Source organism: Scardinius erythrophthalmus (assembly GCF_964197995.2).
Source record: "Scardinius erythrophthalmus genome assembly, chromosome: 24".
In the NCBI taxonomy this organism is placed as follows: domain Eukaryota; kingdom Metazoa; phylum Chordata; class Actinopteri; order Cypriniformes; family Leuciscidae; genus Scardinius; species Scardinius erythrophthalmus.
Window position 1 is genome coordinate 27,050,900 of NC_138244.1, and position 22,020 is coordinate 27,072,919.

A 22,020-nucleotide genomic window follows, 5' to 3' on the forward strand; every position below is an offset into this window, starting at 1 on the left:
AACCAGCCTCCCAGCCGAACATCGTGCCTCACACTCAGGAAAACTATCCTGCTCACATTGGGGAGGGGACTATGTGAGCGGGAAAAGTGAAACCCTCAACAGCAAAGATGACCTTCGGGTGTATGAAGAAAGCTGCAAAGCAATTCCTGATAAAAGTGTTCTATATCAAAATGTAATGAAGTTGGAAAGAGCTGACAGCCTGTTTTACACTGATGTTGTGGTTTCAGGGGCCCAAGTTACATTACGTGCACTGCTCGATAGTGGGTCCATGGCCTGTACTATGATTGTGGAGGCTGAACGCAAGTTGAAGAGTGCAGGAGTTGCGCTCACCCCCAGTGAAATGCGCCCCGATATCGTCCTTGTTGGTTGCGGTGGTGTTAGCATTCAACCAGAGAGTATTTACCAGCTTGAAATGGAAGTGTATGGACATGAGGTTAGTGTTCCCACTCTTGTCGTACCTGGTCAGCGAGATGAAATGATCTTGGGCACTAATGTTATCAAGTACATCATCAGCCAGATGAAGAGTACACATGGGTACTGGCGTGTCCTAAATCGACCTGAAAGTTCAGGAAATGAAGATATTATGCAGTTTCTGGACATGTTGTCTGGCCTCCACAGGTGGAAAGGCACTGAAATGCCCAGCAAGATAGGAACGGCCAAACTCACCCAGGCCGTAGTGCTGTGTCCTCAGCAAGAACACCTCGTCTGGGGACGCCTACCTGCTACCACACCTGTTTCTGAGGGAAGTGCTGTCCTTGTGGAACCTGCAAAGTCTCAGTCACATAAGAACATTGTCATTGGGCGGGTGGTAGCATCCATGAGTGGTGACAGATGGGTGCCAGTCAAGGTGCTAAATGCTACAGAAAAGCCCATAACATTGCGGAGGAACACCAAGTTGGCTGACGTATACCCTTGTGTAGCTTTGGAGGACTTGGATATCAGTCCCCAGCATCTAGCCAGTAATGAGCTGAAAGTCATGAATCAAACTACAGGTGTTTCAGTCGCTGACAGTGGGTTCCCTGATTCAAGTCTCTGCGATAGACTGCGCAAACTCGGTTTAAGCGACCTTGATGTTGAATCTTGCGAGGTGTCACCGCATTGGAAGGAACAACTTGTGCAGCTGATATGCAAATACGAGGATGTGTTCTCAAAGAGTAAATTAGACTGCGGCAAAGCGAAGGGTTTCTCTCACCGAATACATCTTGCAGATAGTCGCCCCTTTAGACTGCCTTACCGACGTGTGCCACCAGCCCATTACCACAAGCTCAGACATGTTCTTTCAGAAATGGAGGAGCTTGAGATAATCCGGAAATCCTCAAGTGAGTGGGCCTCCCCGCTAGTGCTCGTCTGGAAGAAAAGCGGAGACTTACGCATCTGTGTCGACTATCGATGGCTGAATGCCCGAACTACTAAAGACGCCCATCCTTTGCCACATCAGGCAGATTGTCTAGCTGCGCTTGGCGGCAATGCCATATTCAGTGCTATGGATCTTACCTCAGGATTCTACAATATAGAGATGGCGGAGGAAGATAAAACATTCACTGCATTCACAACACCAATGGGACTCTATGAGTTCAACCGACTCCCTCAAGGTTTGTGCAACAGTCCTGCAAGTTTTATGCGTCTCATGATGGGCATATTCGGGGACCAGAACTTTCTTACTATTCTCTGTTACCTAGACGACCTCCTAGTATTTGCACCAAATGAGACTGCGATGATGGAAAGGCTCGAGCTGGTGTTCAGCCGCCTGAGAACCCATGGTCTAAAACTTGCCCCGAAAAAGTGCCACCTGCTACGTCGGAGTGTACGGTTCCTAGGTCATGTGATTGATGAGAGAGGGGTAACGGCCGACCCCGACAAAGTTCAAGCCATTACAGCGATAACCGAAACAGACCTTATGATGGAAGATGGGGTTACGCCGTCTCAAAAAAAGATAAATCGTTCCTGGGCATGGTTATGTTTTATCAGCGATTCATACAGAACTGCTCTAGCATAGCTAAACCCTTGTTCGCACTGACCGCTGCACCGAGGGGACAAAAGAATAGCGTAACAAAGCCATCTGCCTTCAGGAGACTGAACCCAAGCGATTGGAAAAGGGAACAGCGTGACTCCTTCAGTCATCTAAAGTCAGCCCTTTTGGAGTCAGTAGTGCTTGCACATCCAGATTTCAACCGCCCTTTCATCCTGTCAACAGACGCCTCTCTGGATGGATTGGGCGCTGTACTTTCTCAAGTCTCGGAAGGCGAAACTAGAGCACGTCCTGTGGCTTTCGCTAGTAAGGCTCTCTCGCGTGCACAAAGCAATTACCCTGCCCACCGCTTGGAGTTCCTGGCTTTAAAGTGGTCTGTCTGTGACAAATTCAGCCACTGGCTGAAAGGCCATTCCTTCACCGCCTGGACGGATAATAATCCGCTAACCTACATCCTGACGAAGCCAAAGCTCGATGCGTGTGAGCAGAGGTGGGTTGCCAAGTTGGCACCATATGACTTTAGTATCCAGTACATCCCCGGGAGCAAGAACGTGGTGGCAGATGCCATGAGTCGACAACCTTTTGTCCAAGCACGTGCAAGTCGGAGGTTGGTAACAGAACCTTACGTGAGACTGCTGGAGGAGGCCAATCACTTCAAAGAGGACGTAGTACAGCACGCTTTCAGAATCAGTGCTAAGTGTCAAAGTGTTGAACCCCCTGTCTCTGACCAAGAGCCAAATGGTTTATCGTTCTCCTCAGATGAAGTGTCGGCCATACTGATGAACCAGGTAGAGTGGAGTGCAGGGCCAAAGGGAGAAGTGCATTATTGGCTGACTCAGGATGTGCACAATTTGGTTCCAGCTGGTCAAAGTGCGCTGCCAGTATTTACACTGAAAGAGCTTCAGGATAAACAGTCAGAAGATCCTGTTTTGGCACGAGTTCTTTCTTATGTCTCCCGTGGCAGGAGGCCATCAAGACGCGAGAGGACAAAAGATTCGCTGAAGATCCTGAAGACTCTTAAACAGTGGGAGAGATTGAAAATGTTGGATGGGGTTTTGTATCGTGTGTGCAAAGATCAGCTAACAGGGAAGAAACGTTGGCAGTACGTCGTCCCAGCTTCACTCACCCAACCAGTCCTGCGGGGAGTACATGACGATGCTGGTCATCAGGGCCAGGCCAGAACACTTCACTTGACCAGGGAAAGATTCTTTTGGGTAGGCATGGAGCGAGATGTCAGAGAGCATGTCAGATGCTGTAAGCGCTGTGTGGTGAGCAAGACACCTGAGCCAGAAGCAAGAGCCCCACTCGAGAGTGTTAAGACAACCAGGCCTCTAGAGCTGGTGTGTATAGACTTTTGGTCTGCAGAAGATCGCAGAGGTGGAAGTGTTGATGTGTTGGTGATTACAGACCATTTCACCAAAATGGCACACGCCTTTGCATGTAAAAACCAAACAGCCAAGCAAGTAGCTCGCCAACTGTGGGACAGATATTTCTGCATCTATGGATTCCCAGAGAGGATCCATTCAGATCAGGGTGCGAACTTCGAGAGTGAACTGATCCAGGAGTTGATGCAGATTGCAGGTGTCAAGAGGTCGAGAACGACGGCTTATCATCCTATGGGGAATGGTCACACTGAGCGGTTTAATCGCACACTAGGCAGTATGATACGAGCCTTACCCCCAAGAGTTAAGCAAAAGTGGCCTCAGATGTTACAAACACTGACATTCACCTATAATTGCACCGCTCATGAATCAACGGGTTACGCACCATTCTATCTGATGTATGGAAGGATCCCTCGTCTGCCAATAGATGTTATGTTCCATAGTGTTGGAAGAGATGACGACATCACAGACTATGGCAGCTACGTTGCAAAAATGAGAGATGATCTCAAGGAGGCACTTAACCTTGCTCAGGCTAATGCTAGCGCAAGTCAGCAACGACAGACTGAATTCTACAATAAGAGAGTAAAGGGATGCGACATTGAGGAAGGAGACAGAGTACTGTTAGCCAACAAGGGTGAAAGAGGACGGAGAAAACTGGCTGATAAGTGGGAATCAGTGCCCTATGTGGTGGTTTCTAAAGACCCCAGATGCCACACTTATCGTGTTAAGAATATCAGTACGGGTCAAGAGAAGGTAGTACACCGTAACCTTATGTTGCAAGCCAACTTTCTGCCTCTTGAGGAAAGAGAACATGAAGATGAGTCTTTCCACGATGACTCATTAGCCAGCCAGGAGCAGTCAGGTGAAGCTTTGGCACATAATTCTGCACTGGGGAGTGACCTTCCTGAAACAGAGCGTACTGCTGAGTGGGTTGCTTCCTTACCTGACACAGATAATTCGGTGGAAGGCGATTAGATGCAGGAGATCAGGAGAGTGTAATGGATCCTGGAAAGCCTGGGAGTAAACCAGACGATTCTGACCCAGGGTCTGAAATTAATTTCCCTCAGTCCGACTCCCAAATCATCCCATCAAATCTTACAGACTCTCAAGACCAAGTGCGTGCAGTTGACGCAATGCCCAGTGCTAGAGAGCAGTTGAGATCCACCAGCACCCTGTCCATCTCTAGCGCACCCCCTAATGTATCTGAAATAGTGACCCAGGTACGAACACGGGTTGGTAGGTTAGTTAGACCGGTAAACAGACTGATTCAAAATATGACTCAGAGAACAACTCACAACGCAGTTAAAGATGTTTCTAAGTCTCTTTTATTTTAAGAGGATTTAAGTGATGTGGGCCCAGTAATAAGAATGTGAGGCAACAAAAAAGTGTAAATTAAGTCACATTGAGTGGTGTATAAGGCACCTCTTGAGCAAAAGAATATCTGAGAGCCTGATCAACTTTCTTATGTTCTTTTTCCTGTGAGTGTCGGGAAACATGAATGTTGTATGACAGAATGATGTTGTCAAGTAACAATCTAATTGCCCTATTTGCTCCCTTATTCAACACAAAGGTGCTATCTTAAGTTTTGTGAAGTTAAGGGGGAAGTATGTAGCCGGTCAATTTAGGCATTTGAGTTTTTTATTTAATTTTTTTTTTTTTTATGTGTAATAAGAAATGTATATACTGTTAACTTCAGCAAAACTTGTTTTCAATGTACTGTTCTCAATGGTTCCGATCGAGAGTTCCTATCAGTTGTTGTATGTGGGGCTTTAATTAGTGGGACACCTACGGAAACTATATCGCTTCTCCTTTAAGTGTTCGCGCTCAGACGCATGGTGTATGCAGACGGGGAAGCGGAGGTAGTTTTTCTCTCTTCTATTTGTCTTGTATTGACTGATTTTCGGTAATGAAATCACTTTATTTATGATGTCAAAACACTGTTAAGAGGTTATGTCATAATGTGTATCAGTGTGATTCGATTATTTTCTTTGTAAGTTGCTCTTTTAACCGTGTTAAAGTTAGAGCCTCATTTTCACGTGCGTCTTTCAATGCAGGAATGAGAGAGTAGGCCTTCTCGAATGTCCCTAATTGTGCCTCACTACTCTGTTTAAGGTATGTTTTTCCAATTTGTGATCTTTCATTTGACTGTTTACTATGTAAAGTGTGAGTTAAACTTGATAGTTGTGTAACGTTACCTCCAGTATATACTAGGGCTAATTTCATACTAAAATGCTTTGTGTATATCTTCATGCAATGAGACTGTTTGTGTTAAAAAAAGGAACTTTATTATACACACAGTAGTTCAACAATCAGTTTAAAGAACATTTATATGTGCATTTAAGTGAATTTAACGTGTGTATGTTAACCTTCTCAAATGTTTTATTTTATTTCCATTTATTTTCCCTGTGAGTGCTGTCCTGTTATGTGGGGTAATTCAGCACCATTGTTTACATGTTAAATGCTATATAATGCCTTTGTGAAGTGTTCGCGCTCAGACGCATGGTGTATGCAGACGGGGAAGCGGAGGAATGAGAGAGTAGGCCTTCTCGAATGTCCCTAATTGTGCCTCACTACTCTGTTTAAGGTGAATAAATATCCCAGAGTATCATCACTTCAACCGTTGTGTGGTCGTGTTTCCATGGTGTCCTGTGGTTACCACTTGAAGTCTGCTACATAAGCCCTCTCACTCGGGGTTCCGCAATCGGGCCGCATTAAAACCGAGCGCTCGCAGAGCAATCGGACCTGCCGAGGATTTGCCGAGTGTTTAATCGGGCCGCGTCAAAACGCTCGCAGAGCAATCGGACCTAGATTCATGCCGAGGATCGGCCGAGTGTTTTTGCCTTAATGGGGCCGCTGTAGGCCCGCGCCTTTTTTGCTAGCTGGGAAGATGGCTAAATAGCCCCCAATTGAAGAATCACCCATGGGTTTTTCCTGCATAGACAATTATGAGGCGGCCGCCTCCGTCAAATTTTGTGCCGCCTCCGCCTCTCGACAAAACTCGGACAGACAGTCACGTGCTCATATACACTTTTTCCACCATGACGGTTCTGTTGCGGTTCCCGCTTGTGTCCATAGTGCTGCACGGATCATAATCCGCGGGTCGAGCAGGCCAAGTAATAACAACATTCCATTCAATCAAGGGTGGAAGACAGATAAATCATTATAATGTGTTGAGTGTAATAAAGACACGGAACTCCCATCATGGTAACTTACCTAATGTACGGACGGTAACAGCGCTGTTGAGGTTCGCGCCGTTATTTATAACATATTAATTATAGTTAAGAAACAATAACGTTATATAGGCTACACACGACCAGAGTGCCGTTTTCCTGAATGCCATCACGATTGAAACCGAGATATTGATTTCATAACAGTTAAACAAATAGTTAAAAATAAGTTACTTACATTTTTAGACGCAATGACTGTTTTTGTTCTGTTTCAGTAGCGAAAATAGTTCCAAACAATAGAAACATAGAGCATCTCACAGCAACACGCATCCATAGCTATGTTTCCATCACCACGTTTTTATCCGAATTATGTGATATCGAATGAAAAATGCCTTATGGAAACAGTAAAATTCGATTGAATTTCTTGAATATCGACTAAAATGAAATACGGTCGGTCTGATCGGATTTTATCTTGATCGATATACGGTTTATTCGATAAACGCTGATGGAAACGTTATTTGCCGAATAAATAATGGATTGCGATTAAGTTTTAGGTCATTTCGGGTACAACCCACCACAAAAGAAAAAGTTTTAGTTAATTTCCGCCCAGTTTGCACCCATTATATAGCCTACTGTCTGGTTTGCACACATGGCCGGTGTCAACAACGTGGACAAACGAGGAGACGAGATACTTTTTGAATTGAATTTAACAGAAAAATAAAACGGCTATTATAGCAAAAATCTAAGAAATGCCATAACAGTCAAATAATGTCGTTATCAGCTGTAACATAAGCACCTAGAGTCCTGCAATGGGTTGGGTACCCGCATAAAAGTGGCTAAAACGGATGGATTGTGACATGATTCCTAAAATTCACCGGCGGGGATGCGGGCGGATAATGAACTCCTTGCGGGCGGGTAGCGGATGAAAAATATGTGCAATATTTGTTTGTCTAAATTGCCATTACACACTCGCAAATATTGTGTTTTGGGCATCCTTAAAAATATTATTTGCCGTTACCCGACCGATCCTGTCAATTTAGGACCGACCCAATAATCCCCCCCCCCCCCCTTATAGTCCGACCGCATGGCCGGTTGCAAACTTGCGTTAAGATCGACCAATTTTTTTTTTTTTTTTTTTTTTTTTTTTACTCTTCAAACAACTAATACAAATGCAATAAAATAATATTAATTATATTTTAGTAGGCCTAAGTATTGTATAAATTGCCCATAGCCTATTATAGGCCTACAAACGTAGGCTACGCTCTTTCTTTTAAATAAAAACCCGTCAATCAAGCAAAATAATATTCAATTATTGTAGGGCATCAGGCTAATAAGCCTGTGTTGTAGCCCTGTTATTAAAAAACGATTTATTTTTTATTTTTATTTTTTATGTTGATTATATGAAAAGTGAAAAAAAGCATGAATAAGAGAAGATGATCCCGAATATCGGGAGACAAATGGAGTGGGCAGACATGATTTTGACCACTTTATTAAGTTTGTTTTTGTAGAAAGACTTTCTTTAAAGTGAATTTCGTTTCATATTAATTGTATCTTAATTTTAATCAATGTTTAATCTACCATTTTCCTGGATTTATTATAAGAGCTAAATCTCAGGCAATATAATCAGGACACGGAGAGGCGCCCGCGCGTGAACTGGAGGTAGCCTTATAGGGCTACTTGAATGGCCCAAAACAAAGCGCACTTTAGCGCTCATTAGCCCATTCATGAGGCTATATGGTGATGTTGAGAGAGGTGCGAGATAAAAAATAAAGCACTTTAAATTAGCTTGTGTGCGATTTATCGCGGGCACGGGTCAGATCTGCTGAACTTTGCGGGTACGGGCGGGGGCGGTCTCAAAAAATGGACCCGTGCAGGACTCTGCACCATTACAACTTGTGCAATATCAACACATTCTCAGATGGCGCGATCCATTTTGTCTAGCAAAACTTTGTTCGCAAATGTTTGCTTGAATGTTGTGCGATTCAGTGCGAAAATGAATGGAAACACCTTAAAATGTCTCAAATCAATTCGATATACCAATTTGATCGCAAAACAGCATGTGACGTCATTACGCACAGGTTTTTATTCGCTTTAAAGCCGTTTGATGGAAACACACTTTCAGCAGCTTTATTCGCATGATTTTTTTTTTATCGAACTTAAGATAATTCGATTGACAAGTTGATGGAAACATAGTGTATGATTCATTACTGAATGATTCAGCGTTTTGAACTAATCACTCGAGTCAAAGATTCAATTACCCATTATTAAACCGCCTCATTCTGAATAAATCAGCCGTTTGAACGAATCGTTTAAATGAATGACTCAATGACTCGCTCATTAAGACGGCCGCCTGCCGCCTCCTACTGGCGGTTTAGTTTCATAAAGTAGCATTCTTTTCAACATTCCTTATTTGTATATTCAAAAAATATTTAAAACAATCTCATAATCTCATTTAATACAGTTATAATTTTTCAATGTAAATTATTTAATTTGATTGGTAACAGCCTAGTGTCTTATTATTTTAATTGAATGTATTGATAAAATGTAAGCATTTGAAATGTATCATAGGCGTAATTTGCGGGTGGGACGGGTGGGACATGTCCCCACCACTTTTTGCTAAGGTCGATATTTTCCCCACCACTTTTGAAACATCTCGCGGCACGAATGTACCAATACAAATAAATAAAACATCTCCAGTTAACTAGCAGAGCATTCATTTAGTTCGTTTGTAAGAGGCGATCTACCGCTGAAATGTGTTGTTTTTGAAATCAAGTGGTCAAAGACAGTGCTCGTTGCCGCTGCGATCAGTGGCGCGGATACTGTGTTCTCTTGTGGCTCGCGCACAGTCTTCACTCGGACGCGCGCTTCAATCCGTTGTGGAGATCTCTATTCGTTCCGGTGAAATTACCAAACAAAATGCATACAAACGTATGCTTGCCTGATATGCAACCACTGATAAACATAATCGGTTTTAATGAGAAGAGAAAAAAAAAACCTATACGAGTGTGGATTAGAACCCACAACCTCTGACATGCTTGGCAAAAATTCTACCACTGGACCATTTCAATATACACATTTATATTATGGATTTACTCACACCAACATATCAAACCTCATTAAACGACAAATTAAACCCATGCACTATTTCAATCGATTGCTGGACATCGTAATGTTATTGTACATACATCGATTTATGATTCAGCATTCATACCCCCCCCCCCCCCCGTTAAAAAAAAAAATAAACCGTCCCACCCACTTTTTAAAACAAAGTTACGCCACTGATTTAGAGCATACATTAAATAAAATTAGGGGAAAATGCTCTTTATAAAAGGTACAAAAATTATTCCGATAAGAGTGTTTTCAAAAATGAAACATTGACAATTTAAGTTTAAAGGGAGTAAAGCCTCTGTTTAGGCTATAAAGGAAATGTAATTTTGCCAAAAGAACTTTTAATTTAAATAAATGTTAATTCTAAATCAGCCTACTTCAGTGTGATATGTTACCATATTATCATGCTTAATTGAATAATTGTAATGTGATGATCAGATGCAGATATCTAAATCAAAGAATATGGGTGGTTGGCGGGTGGATTATTATTCATTTTTAACAACAGATTCGAGTGACTCAAAGTGCACCAGATTAAGGAATTTATCTTTAAAATGTACAAAATTTTCTCCCGGGGGGGCATGCCCCCAGACCCCCCTAGTGTTACGATTTTACCACCTCCGCCTCATTTTGAGCCAGGAAAAACATATATATATATATATATATATATATATATGTATGTTTTATAAGTCTAACTATTGAGATTTTAAATAACTAGAGATGGAACTTTTTGTACACCACGTACAAACCACTGAAATTGGTTGATAAATGTAAATGTTATTTTTGTTTTTTTATCCAGAAAAACCGCAGCTCACCCGTTAACTTGCATTTGTTTACATCGCAGTCTTGCACTCAGCAATATGGCGGGCGTGTTGACGTATCGCAGCAAGTTTCCAAAGCGGCCAATAGGGTATCTATGCATTTATTATGTCTATGGGGCCCAACATCATATTCTTTCATTGGGCCCAACATTGCTAACATGAGTCCTTTACATTAAGGCTCTTCAAGAACAATAAATGACAGTAATATGTGACTGTATACAGGGACTGCTTGTGTGTTTTCTTACAGAACTTTCTGCCTCTGACCTGTTTGCATTTGTGCCTTTGCTTTTCCTTGTTTTCTATAAGTTAGTCATTTTAAATTCTTTATCCTTTACAACGGGCCATCCAGTTAATATTCTATGACCGACAACTCTTTTTATATACTAGGCTATAACATAGGCCTACAGTACATTTTTACCACACACTGTACATCATAAAATAATAAATGCCATTTTTGTTTTTGATAAACTAGTCAGTGAGAAATCCGATTGGCTGGTAATATTAGCAAAGTTAATAGGGACGTTTCTTTAAAAAAAAAAATACTGCATCTAGTACAACATTAAGCTTCAGTATTTGAGTATTGCATTATTAAGATGTAATAAAAAATTAATTGTTGGATCCTCTTGTCATTGGTGTCCTCAAAATCTCTAGGGAAACATGAGGAAAATGGTGTTTAATTACTGTGTGTCATGAGAGCCCCATTTCTTTTCACAAGAACAAAAGTAAGAAAATTATAATATTTGTTCTTAAGGCTCCACTTTTGATTATTCTTGTGTAAGACTGCCCTACTGCTTTGTAAGACTGCTTCTTTCTGTTTTGTTATGTGCACATCACGGACAAACCTGGACAAAACAAGAACCATGCCTTGGACACACTGGTACACTCGAACTCAAGACGCACACATACATTTGAACTTCTGACATCTCTTACTTGTTATTATATTTGTTAATATACCGTATGGGGTTGATCTTTCAGTATTATGATTGGATGGCCTACATTGTGGATGATTCTGTTTATCTTGTATAAATATGACCCTTCCTCCTTAATAAAGTTGAGAATGTGATGGCACTTGTCTGTGTCTTGATCATTGATCTCGCACTGATGCCACACATCACAGGGGTCGAGGCCTGTTTCCATCTGATTACTGACAGATGCTTCGAGGCTGCAGAGAGTCTACCTGAAAACAAATCTAACAGAAAAATATTGTCTTGGATCAGAAAACCCTCAAATCCCCTGATGTTTTAAATTCCAATAAACATATTTTAGGTATAGTTGAAAACTTCTAAATAACTGACACCCAACAAAACTACATTTTGAATTGTTTTTGAGTATTTAATTCAAAATGTTTTTACTTAGTTATTATCAGCTCTTCAGCTCCAGTGTCCTCATACTTTATAGTACAAATCCCAGTTAAACCTGCCTGTGTAATTCTGAACACCTTCATTATCTTGATCTGGCGTTTGTTTGGGTTAGAGCTGAACTTACACAGTCTGACCAAAATCCCAACATCTGTGCAAACATATCAAACATATAGTGCAAATGATATGACTATTTTATGAATTAGCATTCAATAGTGGTTAAATCATAATATAACAAACTTACAATAAGTGGCCTGCTCTTTATCATATTAATTTAGCAGATGATTTTATCCTAAGCGACCTATGGACAAATACAAGCGATACATCTTAAGGAGGCAATGGCATAAAAAATGCTTGCAATACAAAGTTTCAAACATTGCCCAGAAAAGTACAAGCTATTGAACGAGGGAAATATGAAACAGTGGGGAAAAATAAGTTGTTTTTTTGAGTCACTTGCTCTGCAGCTCATTCAGATGAGCTTTTACATGATCCTCATTCACATGCCTAAAACTGAGATGAAGGATAAACAAATATGACGATTTACATTTTTATTTAGGTGATATGATATGATGTACATTATTTTATGGAAAGGTAATATATTTATTATTAAAAGTAATACAAATTATTATTATTTAAGGACATATCAGCTGCTGACATGAGAGTCATAGAGAGACTCGGAGCCTCCGGATGATGTTCGTGTGCTTCAAGCTGCCCAAATCAACATCTGTATGAAAGCCTCCTCACGGTCCTCACTGATGCTGATTTCATTAAAGTCTATTTCAGACTGTTTGCTGAACACACAGATGAGGCGTTCAGGCTTTTATTAACCTTTCCACTTAAACGATCTGTCAAATGTACACGCGGCTTTCCCCCGTGTCTGATGCTCGCCTTGGATTTGATCTGACGAAGGCAAAATAAACATTTACTGTCGCGTATTTTAGTCTCCAACGAAAGCTCAGAACCTCTGCTTAGTGTTCACTTTGTTTTGACTGCGCCAAACTATTTTACCACTCCAGTTTTGAACCAAATGTAAGAGAAGAAAACACACGCGTGAGGGGCTCGTGGACGCGCACAGAGGCCGAGCGGGCAGATTGAGTCTATAAGGTTCTCATGTGTTATTTAAGAGCGCAGCGCCGCTCGAGCGCGCTATTCATTGCTGAAATCAGAGACAGCATTTGAAAGACTGTTGATCCGATCAGAGACAAATGGCAGAAACCGCCCCAGCACCCGCCCCGCCTAAAGCGCCCAAGAAGAAGTCCGCTGCGAAGGCCAAGAAAGCAGGTCCAGGCGTCGGCGAGCTCATCGTCAAAGCTGTGTCCGCATCCAAGGAGAGGAGCGGCGTGTCCCTCGCCGCGCTGAAGAAAGCGCTCGCTGCCAGCGGCTACGACGTGGAGAAGAACAACTCCCGCGTCAAGATCGCCATCAAGAGCCTGGTGACTAAAGGCACCCTGGTGCAGGTCAAAGGGACCGGCGCCTCGGGCTCATTCAAGCTCAACAAGCAGCAAGCCGAGACCAAGAAGAAAGCGGCTCCTAAAGCGAAGAAGCCCGCGGCCAAGAAACCCGCTGCTGCCAAGAAGCCCAAGAGCGCAGCGGCTAAGAAGCCCGCCGCCAAGAAATCGCCCAAGAAGGCCAAGAAACCCGCAAAGAAGGTGACGAAGAGCCCCAAGAAGGCGACGAAGAGCCCCAAGAAGGCAAAGAAGCCAGCAGCCGCTAAGAAAGCAGCCAAGAGCCCTAAAAAGGCAAAGGTTGCTAAACCTAAAGCGGCAAAGCCTAAAAAGGCAGCGCCCAAAAAGAAATAAAGTCCAGTGTTTGTTCCTCAACGGCTCTTTTAAGAGCCACCCACTAACTCTGAATAAGAGCAAAACTCGTTAATATCAATGATTTGTGTTAAATTTGAAAGCGAATTGATGAGATTTGACTTTTGACCTAGACTCATGCAATCTGAACTAAGTCAAAAAAAAAAAAAAAAAAACTTATATAAACTATTATTTATATAATTAGGAATTTATTGTAAATGGGCAAAAAAAAAAAAAAAAAAACTTACAGAGGGTTCAGACAGTGATCAGTCTAAATATGTTGTACAACACAGTAGAGACAGAATATACACACACAACACTATGCTGGATAATTGTGACCATACAAACAACCCACATCCAACAATATGGGCAGTGATTAAACTCTAATATTACAATAGGAACAGTATACTGTACAGTATCAGACAGTCAACGTGCCCAGAATATAGTGCGTGTGTGTGTGTGCGTGTGTGTGTGTGTGTGTGTGTGTGTGTGTGTGTGTGTGAAAGGTGTGAAGCACATTTGGTAGAAACAGCGTACATGATCTATTTTTGTATTTATTTAAATTTCATACATATAATTTTATATTTCAATGGTTTCATCTCTTCGGTCTTAAATCTAATTAATACTTGTGCATAGTAATTCCAGCCAGAAAGGGGGTTGGGCTTTGGAGGGAAGTTCAGTGATTGGTTTGAATCTTTACAGACTCTAAACCAATGGGCGACTGGCACTCTCGCTTAAATACAGTGTGTGGAGAAAAGACATTCTTATTTTATTCTAAAATTTTAGGCCGAGGTGTTTGATAACTGAACTAATCATGAGCGGAAGAGGCAAAACCGGCGGCAAAGCCCGAGCCAAGGCTAAGACTCGCTCCTCCAGGGCGGGACTGCAGTTCCCCGTCGGCCGTGTTCACAGGCTTCTGCGCAAAGGAAACTACGGCGAGCGCGTCGGTGCCGGTGCCCCTGTTTATCTGGCGGCGGTGCTCGAGTACCTCACCGCTGAGATCCTGGAGCTGGCTGGAAACGCCGCTCGGGACAACAAGAAGACCCGCATCATCCCCCGTCACCTGCAGCTGGCGGTGCGCAACGACGAGGAGCTCAACAAACTCCTGGGCCGAGTGACCATCGCTCAGGGCGGCGTGCTGCCCAACATCCAGGCCGTGCTGTTGCCCAAGAAGACCGAGAAACCCGCCAAATCTAAATAAACAGATTGAAGACTGGGTTACTGAAACAACGGCTCTTTTAAGAGCCACCCATTTTATCTGACAACGAGCGCTTTTCTTTGTTTATATTTACAAATACCATGAACTCACTTGGTGAAGTGGGAAAATGACCCATCAAATGTATGATTTCTCTACATCAACCTTAACAGGTATAATCGTAGTTGTGCGCATGCTTATGATGCACATTATGATCCCCTAACACGTGTTTGCTACCCAACCCATCTCACATAGTACTAAAATATAGTTGTCTACCAGCCTTGACAGCTTATTGTATGTAATACAAATTGTTTATCTGAATTAGGTTCCTTTGCATATCAGCTTCAGGAAAACAGAAATTGGTCATCAATGTTACTCTGGGTCTTTTGCCTTTTATGCTTGTAGATCTCTACAATGCTGATTTACGGAACGTTCCCCTGTTTTATGGGACGGATAGAAACCCTATTGTGTCTCGCTGCAGTGCTTTTACACAGACTGTAATGTGACTGTGTTCTAATCCAAAATCTGCATAACCACTGGGAATTAAGGCGAGTATTTCAGAACACACAAATACAACAATGTGAGTATAAAGACCAGGGAGCTTATGTACACTGTTTTATGAGCAAAGTAGGCAACGGAACATAGAAAGCATCTCGAGCGGGAAACCCTCCGCTTGTTTGAAAAGAGGAAACGCACAGTCATTGGCTGGCACTCATGCGCAGAAATCACGTATTAACTTACCAATCACAAGGCCTGCATCATCGCGTCACTATGAGCTCGTGGCGGTTCACTGCTTTAAAAGCGGGTGTTTAACGTAGAGCAGCATTTCCTTCCAGCGCAAGCAGGACAGAGAGAGAAAGCCCGCAGCAATGGCCAGAACCAAGCAGACCGCTCGTAAATCCACCGGTGGTAAAGCCCCGAGGAAGCAGCTCGCTACTAAAGCCGCCCGTAAGAGCGCTCCGGCCACCGGCGGCGTCAAGAAGCCTCATCGCTACCGGCCCGGGACCGTGGCTCTGCGGGAGATCCGCCGCTATCAGAAGTCCACCGAGCTGCTGATCCGCAAACTGCCCTTCCAGCGGCTGGTGAGAGAAATCGCTCAGGACTTCAAGACGGACCTGCGCTTCCAGAGCTCCGCTGTCATGGCCCTGCAGGAGTCCAGCGAGGCTTATTTGGTCGGTCTGTTCGAGGACACCAACCTGTGCGCCATCCACGCCAAGAGGGTCACCATCATGCCCAAAGATATTCAGCTGGCCCGCCGCATCCGCGGAGAGCGCGCTTAAACCCGCGTCTGCGTCAACCCACAACGGCTCTTTTAAGAGCCACTTCAGTTTAAACTGAACGAGGGAATTTCTAGTGTAACATTGAAAATAACAAACCTTAAACATCAGGGTCCTACGCAGCATGATTTTTGTTTAAATTTCCAGATATGAATAATCAGGAGAGACCGTATATCAAGCTGCAACACACACACTGCTCAGGCAGGAAGTGAAGGCGAACCATATACAGTACCAGTCAAAAGTTTGGAAACGTTACTATTTTTAATGTTTTTTAAAGAAGTCTCTTATGCTCATCAAGCCTGCAGTAAAAAAAAAAAAATAATATTATGAAATATTATTACAATTTAAAATAATGGTTCTCTTTTTTAATATACTTTAAAATGTAATTTATTTTTGTGATGCAAAGCTGAATTTTCATCAGCAAGTACTCCAGTCTTTGGTGTCTTATGATCCTTCAGAAATCATTCTAATATGATGATTTATGATCAATGTTGGAAACAGTTGTGCTGCTTAATATTTTTTTTTTTAACCTGAGATACTTTTTTCAGGATTGTTTGATGAATAAAAAGTTAAAAAGAACTGTATTTATTTAGAATAGAAATCGTTTGTAACAATATACACTACCGTTCAAAAGTTTGGGAACAATAACTTTTTTTTTTAAGAAATTAGTACTTTAATTCAACAAGGATGCGTTAAATTGATAAAAGGTGATGGTAACGATTTATATTGTTAGAAATGTTTTTATTTTGAATAAATGCTGTTTTTATGAATAAATGCTGTTAACGTTTTACTCATCAATGAATCCTGAAAAAAGTATTCCAAAAAAATATATTAAACAGCACAACTGTTTCCATCATTGATAACTGAGTATCAAATCATCATATTGAATGATTTCTGAAGGATCATAAGACACCAAAGACTGGAGTACTTGCTGATGAAAATTCAGCTTTGCATCACAAAAATAAATTACATTTTAAAATATATTAAAAAAGAGAACCATTATTTTAAATTGTAATAATATTTCATAATATTATTATTATTTTTTACATATATACATATATATATATATATATATATATATATATATATATATATATATATATATATATATATATATATATATATATATTTTTTTTTTTTTTTTTTTTTTTTTTTTTACTGCAGGCTTGTTGAGCATAAGATACTTATTTCAAAAACATTAAAAATAGTAATGTTTCCAAACTTTTGACTGGTACTGTATGACCCATATATTTGTGTTATTATTAGACTGAAAATATCTGATAATTGATAATCTGATTATTGATATTCATTTTAAACATTGTAGGTAACTAATGTAACATTTATAGTGTTGTGTTTTTTTGTTTGTTTGTTTTTAAGCTGTAGTTTACTATGGGATAACATCATGTTCATTTGTAACAAATACTCAGTTTGGATGTTTGATGCCACATAATACATTTTCTTTTTTTTAATTCAAAATAAACACAAAATAAAAACTGCAATGTGTACTCACTCCAAAATGCTCATTCCAAAAGACAGTGGTATTATCGTTATTCTTTAAAGGGACAGTTCACCCAAAATTAAAAATTCTGTAATAATTTACTCACTTTCAACTTGTTCTGACTAAACATGTATGGATTTCTTCCTTCTGTTGAACACATATAGGGCTATATAGATATGTGTGTGTGTGTGTGTGTGTGTGTGTGTGTGTGTGTGTGTGTGTGTGTGTGTGTGTGTATACATATACGTATATATATTTTACACAAAATAAAAATCATAAAGTTAAAACTGTATGAAACCAAAGTGTCGGAGTAGCCTGGTAATACCAAACTCTGCTACTTCGTGGCCAGCTGTTTTGAGGTCGGAGGAAAACTGGGAGATAGGTCGCTATCTCAGACTGAGTACAAAAGCGAACTGAAATTGAGCGGAAGTACGAAGTCTGACGTAGTCAGGCAAGTGTCCGAGGTCAATGCAGGTTATAAAGCAACAATGTTCTCTGTTTCAGAGAATATAAAGGTTCAAATGTTCTCTGTTTCATGATGCTGGACATTTAGATTTTGTGGAAAGTATATTACTTACCTTTCTTTAGTAAAAGCAGCCATAAGCTGCTAATAACAATTGTGAACATTGTCTTAATTTTCTTTTTCAGCATCTTCAGTTATATGTCTTTCAGTTATTGCTGTTTTTCTTTTTGATAAGAAAAAAAGTTAATACACAAAATTGACTATGATGTATGAAGGGCAGAACAGGTTTCATCAACCATCCTGCAGAGTTAAGCTCCGACCCCTATCAAACATACCAAAACCTGTTAAAAGTCTTCAGATTTACTGAGAAATTACAGGTGCATGTTTGAATAGGACTGGAGCTGAACTCTTCAGGACAGTGAGACAGTTCAGCAGTGTAAAAACATAAGACATTTACATGTCATACATGCAACCTATTTTGCATATTACTTTTTTTTTTGCATCACATGAAATACAAATATTAATGATTTTTTTAATATACCTTAATATAAAAACTTATTGTGGGACATACAAGTCATGAAACCTATCAAAATGTATCAAAAACTCCTTTCGATTAGTTTTACACAAGTCTAGATTACATAAAAAGTAACATGAAAGGATGTTTTGCTGATCATTTTCCACTCTTGACTGTTTAAGGGTTAAAATGTATGCGGTCAGTAAAGTTTTTAAGGTTGTTAAGTTGTTAAAGTTGAAAATCATTTATCAACCAGTACTACTGTATACTGATATATGTTAAATACAATTTATGAAACCTGAATTTTAATATGAAACAAAGCTCTAGCTATGTTTTGGGGGAGTGGTGTGTGTCATGTCATGTGACGCAGCTGCGCTGGTTTCTGTCAGGTCCTGTAAGCAAATATAAAATTCTTCCTCGTAACACACATCAACTACTTGTTCTTTGATTTTCATTGCTTTACGGAAATTAGTCTGAGTGAAACATGTCTGGAAGAGGTAAAGGCGGTAAAGGACTTGGGAAAGGAGGCGCTAAGCGTCACCGTAAAGTTTTGCGCGATAACATCCAGGGAATCACCAAACCCGCCATTCGTCGTCTGGCTCGCCGCGGCGGCGTCAAGCGCATCTCCGGTCTGATCTACGAGGAGACCCGCGGAGTGTTGAAGGTGTTCCTGGAGAACGTGATCCGCGATGCCGTCACCTACACCGAGCACGCCAAGAGAAAGACCGTCACCGCCATGGATGTTGTGTACGCGCTGAAGAGACAGGGACGCACCCTGTACGGCTTCGGGGGATAAACGCCTGAAACCAGGAGAGACCACACAAACCCAACGGCTCTTTTAAGAGCCACACACTCTGACACATAAAGAGGCAATGTTTTGGGTACGTCAACCAAAAAAAAAAAAAAAAAAAAAAAAAAACTGATCAGAGCGGGTCATTCTTAGACTGAAAATACATTCTCTGATTATTGCTCTTCATTTTAAACATTGTAGTAACCCATGTAACACTTAAGAGTGCTCTTTATATATATATATATATATATATATATATATATATATATTGTAGTTTACTATGGGATAGCATGTTCATTTGTGACACATACTTGGTTTGTATGTTTGATGTCACATAAACATTTTTATTTTAAAATTCAAAATAAACACCAAATAAAATGCAATGTGTACTCATTCTAAAGTGCTCATTCCAAACGATACTGGTAACACTTTACAATTGCAGTGGTGTAGTGCAGAGTATACGCAGGTATACGGCGTATACCCACTTCTTGTTCAGTCGGCATTGCGTATACCCACTTCTAAATCCCCTCTGATGTGCGTGTGAAAACACCCAGTCAGGGTCGTACCCACCATTGAGGTCCCCGAGTTCCGGACCTCAGTAATTGTTTTTAGTTTAGCCTATATAATGAAAGTTCTGAAATAATTGCCTAATATTAACTCTAATTTGGTGCTGCAATGATTTGCCCATCGCGACGATAACCGACCTTCTCATCTGAGCTGCTTCAGCACTCAAACACCCGCTCGTCAATGTCAAAATGTTTGAGACCAATCAAAGCAAGCGGGATTTATGTTCACTCACAGAAGCGCGAATCCCAACGCGAGTTGCTAAGTAGCTAAACTGAACAGCTGTTTTTCGATCGAAGTTTTAAATGACCGACAGAAATAAACAGTTTGATAAAAGACAGTGGAAACTATAAGCTCAATTTAACAACACAAGCACCATATTAAATATATTGCCATTATTATTATAAATACAATGTATAAATGTATTTGTATAACGTTACCTCGAATGTATTTGAATATTTCCCCAGTATCAGCACTTAGACTTTTCACTGTTTGTATCACTCCGCTTGTCTGTGTTTGCGCAACTTGCATCATTAAGCCAGAAGGTTGCACAAGTGACTGTCTTTATGAATGAGCAATTGAACCATTGATTAAATGAACATATTAGTCCAAAAACATTGATTAATTTAGGAAAGAAAAAGTAGCTGAAACTGATCTTTGATACTCATATAAATTGCTCATATGCCTCTGGTCTGGACACAGAAGGATTGCATTGGCGTTTGTTTGAAATGTAACATCTATGCAAAATAATCCTTGAACCATTTCTTATTTAAGGCCATTCCCGTTTCGAATATGTGATTGTGTATTGTCAACAATAAGCATAAACATTCTGCATTTCCATTTTGTAGTGAGGATCATTCATTGCGACATTTAAACTGATTCTCATGTTTAAAAATATCTGATAAAATACTTCATGCTACTGCCCACTGACATGCTTTTAAAGCTACTGTTGTCCATTTATTTTGGCCTTCAAAACACTTTAAAATGCACATGTCGAGATCAGGAAAATCTATATTTTCTCAAGGGGGCATGCCCCCGAACCCCCTTAGCAAAATAATTTTTGGGACCTCGGTTTTTATAAAACCCTGCGTATGGCCCTGCGACCAGTAAAGACAGTGTTGCAGTGATCCCTTAAATAATCGTCCAATTTTCGTATGTGGATGGACTAAGGAATAGTCACTCAAAATTCATAATTATTTAGTATTAATAAATAATTAAAAGCCAGTATTAATTACAAAAACTGCACCTCTTCTGTGGCTAATATTAATTTTATAATGATCCTTTTTCTGTGAAGTCAAGCAGCAAAAGTTAAGTGATAATGTGTAAATACTATACTGGCCCATTTTGGGGTGAACTTATATGCAAGACTATCTTACATCACTGTTTATAACACAGAGCGTTCATCCTTTCCTGGGGCGCTTAAAAAAAAATTGAGGCATAAATTAAGAGTATACCCACTTCTCCAGGCACCACTACATCACTACAATTAGGTTTTTTTTAACATCGTTCTTTAAAGGGAAAGTTAACCCAAAATTTAAAATTCTGTAATAATCTACTCACTTTCAAGTTGTTCTGACTAAACATGTATGGATGTCTTCCTTCTGTTGAACACACACAAAAAAAATATTTTATAGAATGATGGTTACCAAACCGTTTCTGGTCCCATTGCCTTTTTTCATACTAAGGAAGTATGTAATGTAATATGTATAAAAATGGCCAGAGTTATTTATATCTTCTGCTATAGTGTGCCAGTAGGAAATATCATTTTGTTTGTTTGTTTATTAATTTCCAAACATATACAGTATATGAACATATAGGATTATATAGATATGTGTGTGTGTGTGTATATATATATATATATATATATATATATATATATATATATATATATATATATATATATATATATATATATATATTACACAAAATAAAAATCATAAAGTTAAAACGATATCAAACATCTCATTGTTTGAGATACAACTCATGAAACCTATCAAAATATATCAAAAACTCTTTTCAATTTGTTTTACTTAAAGGTGGTATCAGCGATTTCAGGCCCAAACATAAATGATCACATTCATCTAATATTTCGCTAGCTGCACGCCCCATAAGCATGCTGTC

General features: G+C 40.3%; 4 protein-coding genes across 4 annotated transcripts in view; all 4 read left to right on the plus strand.

Moving 5' to 3' along the window:
- LOC308684743 (histone H1-like) overlaps nt 1-13,601 on the plus strand; it is a gene marked incomplete at both ends in the record, with an annotated part of 113,146 nt that extends 99,545 nt beyond the window's left edge. The window contains one exon of the mRNA XM_081356010.1: nt 13,548-13,601. Within this exon, the coding sequence (XP_081212136.1) occupies nt 13,548-13,601 (54 nt within the window). The remainder of the gene's footprint in view (nt 1-13,547) is intronic.
- An 811-nt stretch (nt 13,602-14,412) lies between these two features.
- LOC308684753 (histone H2A-like) lies at nt 14,413-14,799 on the plus strand (the record flags this gene model as incomplete). The annotated part of the gene is made up of 1 exon (XM_081356021.1): nt 14,413-14,799. One exon carries the CDS (start codon nt 14,413-14,415, stop codon nt 14,797-14,799), a length of 387 nt encoding a protein of 128 aa, XP_081212147.1.
- Nucleotides 14,800-15,662: 863 nt separating this feature from the next.
- Nucleotides 15,663-16,073, plus strand: LOC308684748 (histone H3.2-like; the record flags this gene model as incomplete). The annotated part of the gene is made up of 1 exon (XM_081356016.1): nt 15,663-16,073. The coding sequence occupies one exon, from the start codon at nt 15,663-15,665 to the stop codon at nt 16,071-16,073; it is 411 nt and encodes a 136-aa protein (XP_081212142.1).
- Nucleotides 16,074-19,029: 2,956 nt separating this feature from the next.
- LOC308684765 (histone H4) lies at nt 19,030-19,341 on the plus strand (the record flags this gene model as incomplete). The annotated part of the gene is made up of 1 exon (XM_081356033.1): nt 19,030-19,341. One exon carries the CDS (start codon nt 19,030-19,032, stop codon nt 19,339-19,341), a length of 312 nt encoding a protein of 103 aa, XP_081212159.1.
- Nucleotides 19,342-22,020: the final 2,679 nt, after the last annotated feature.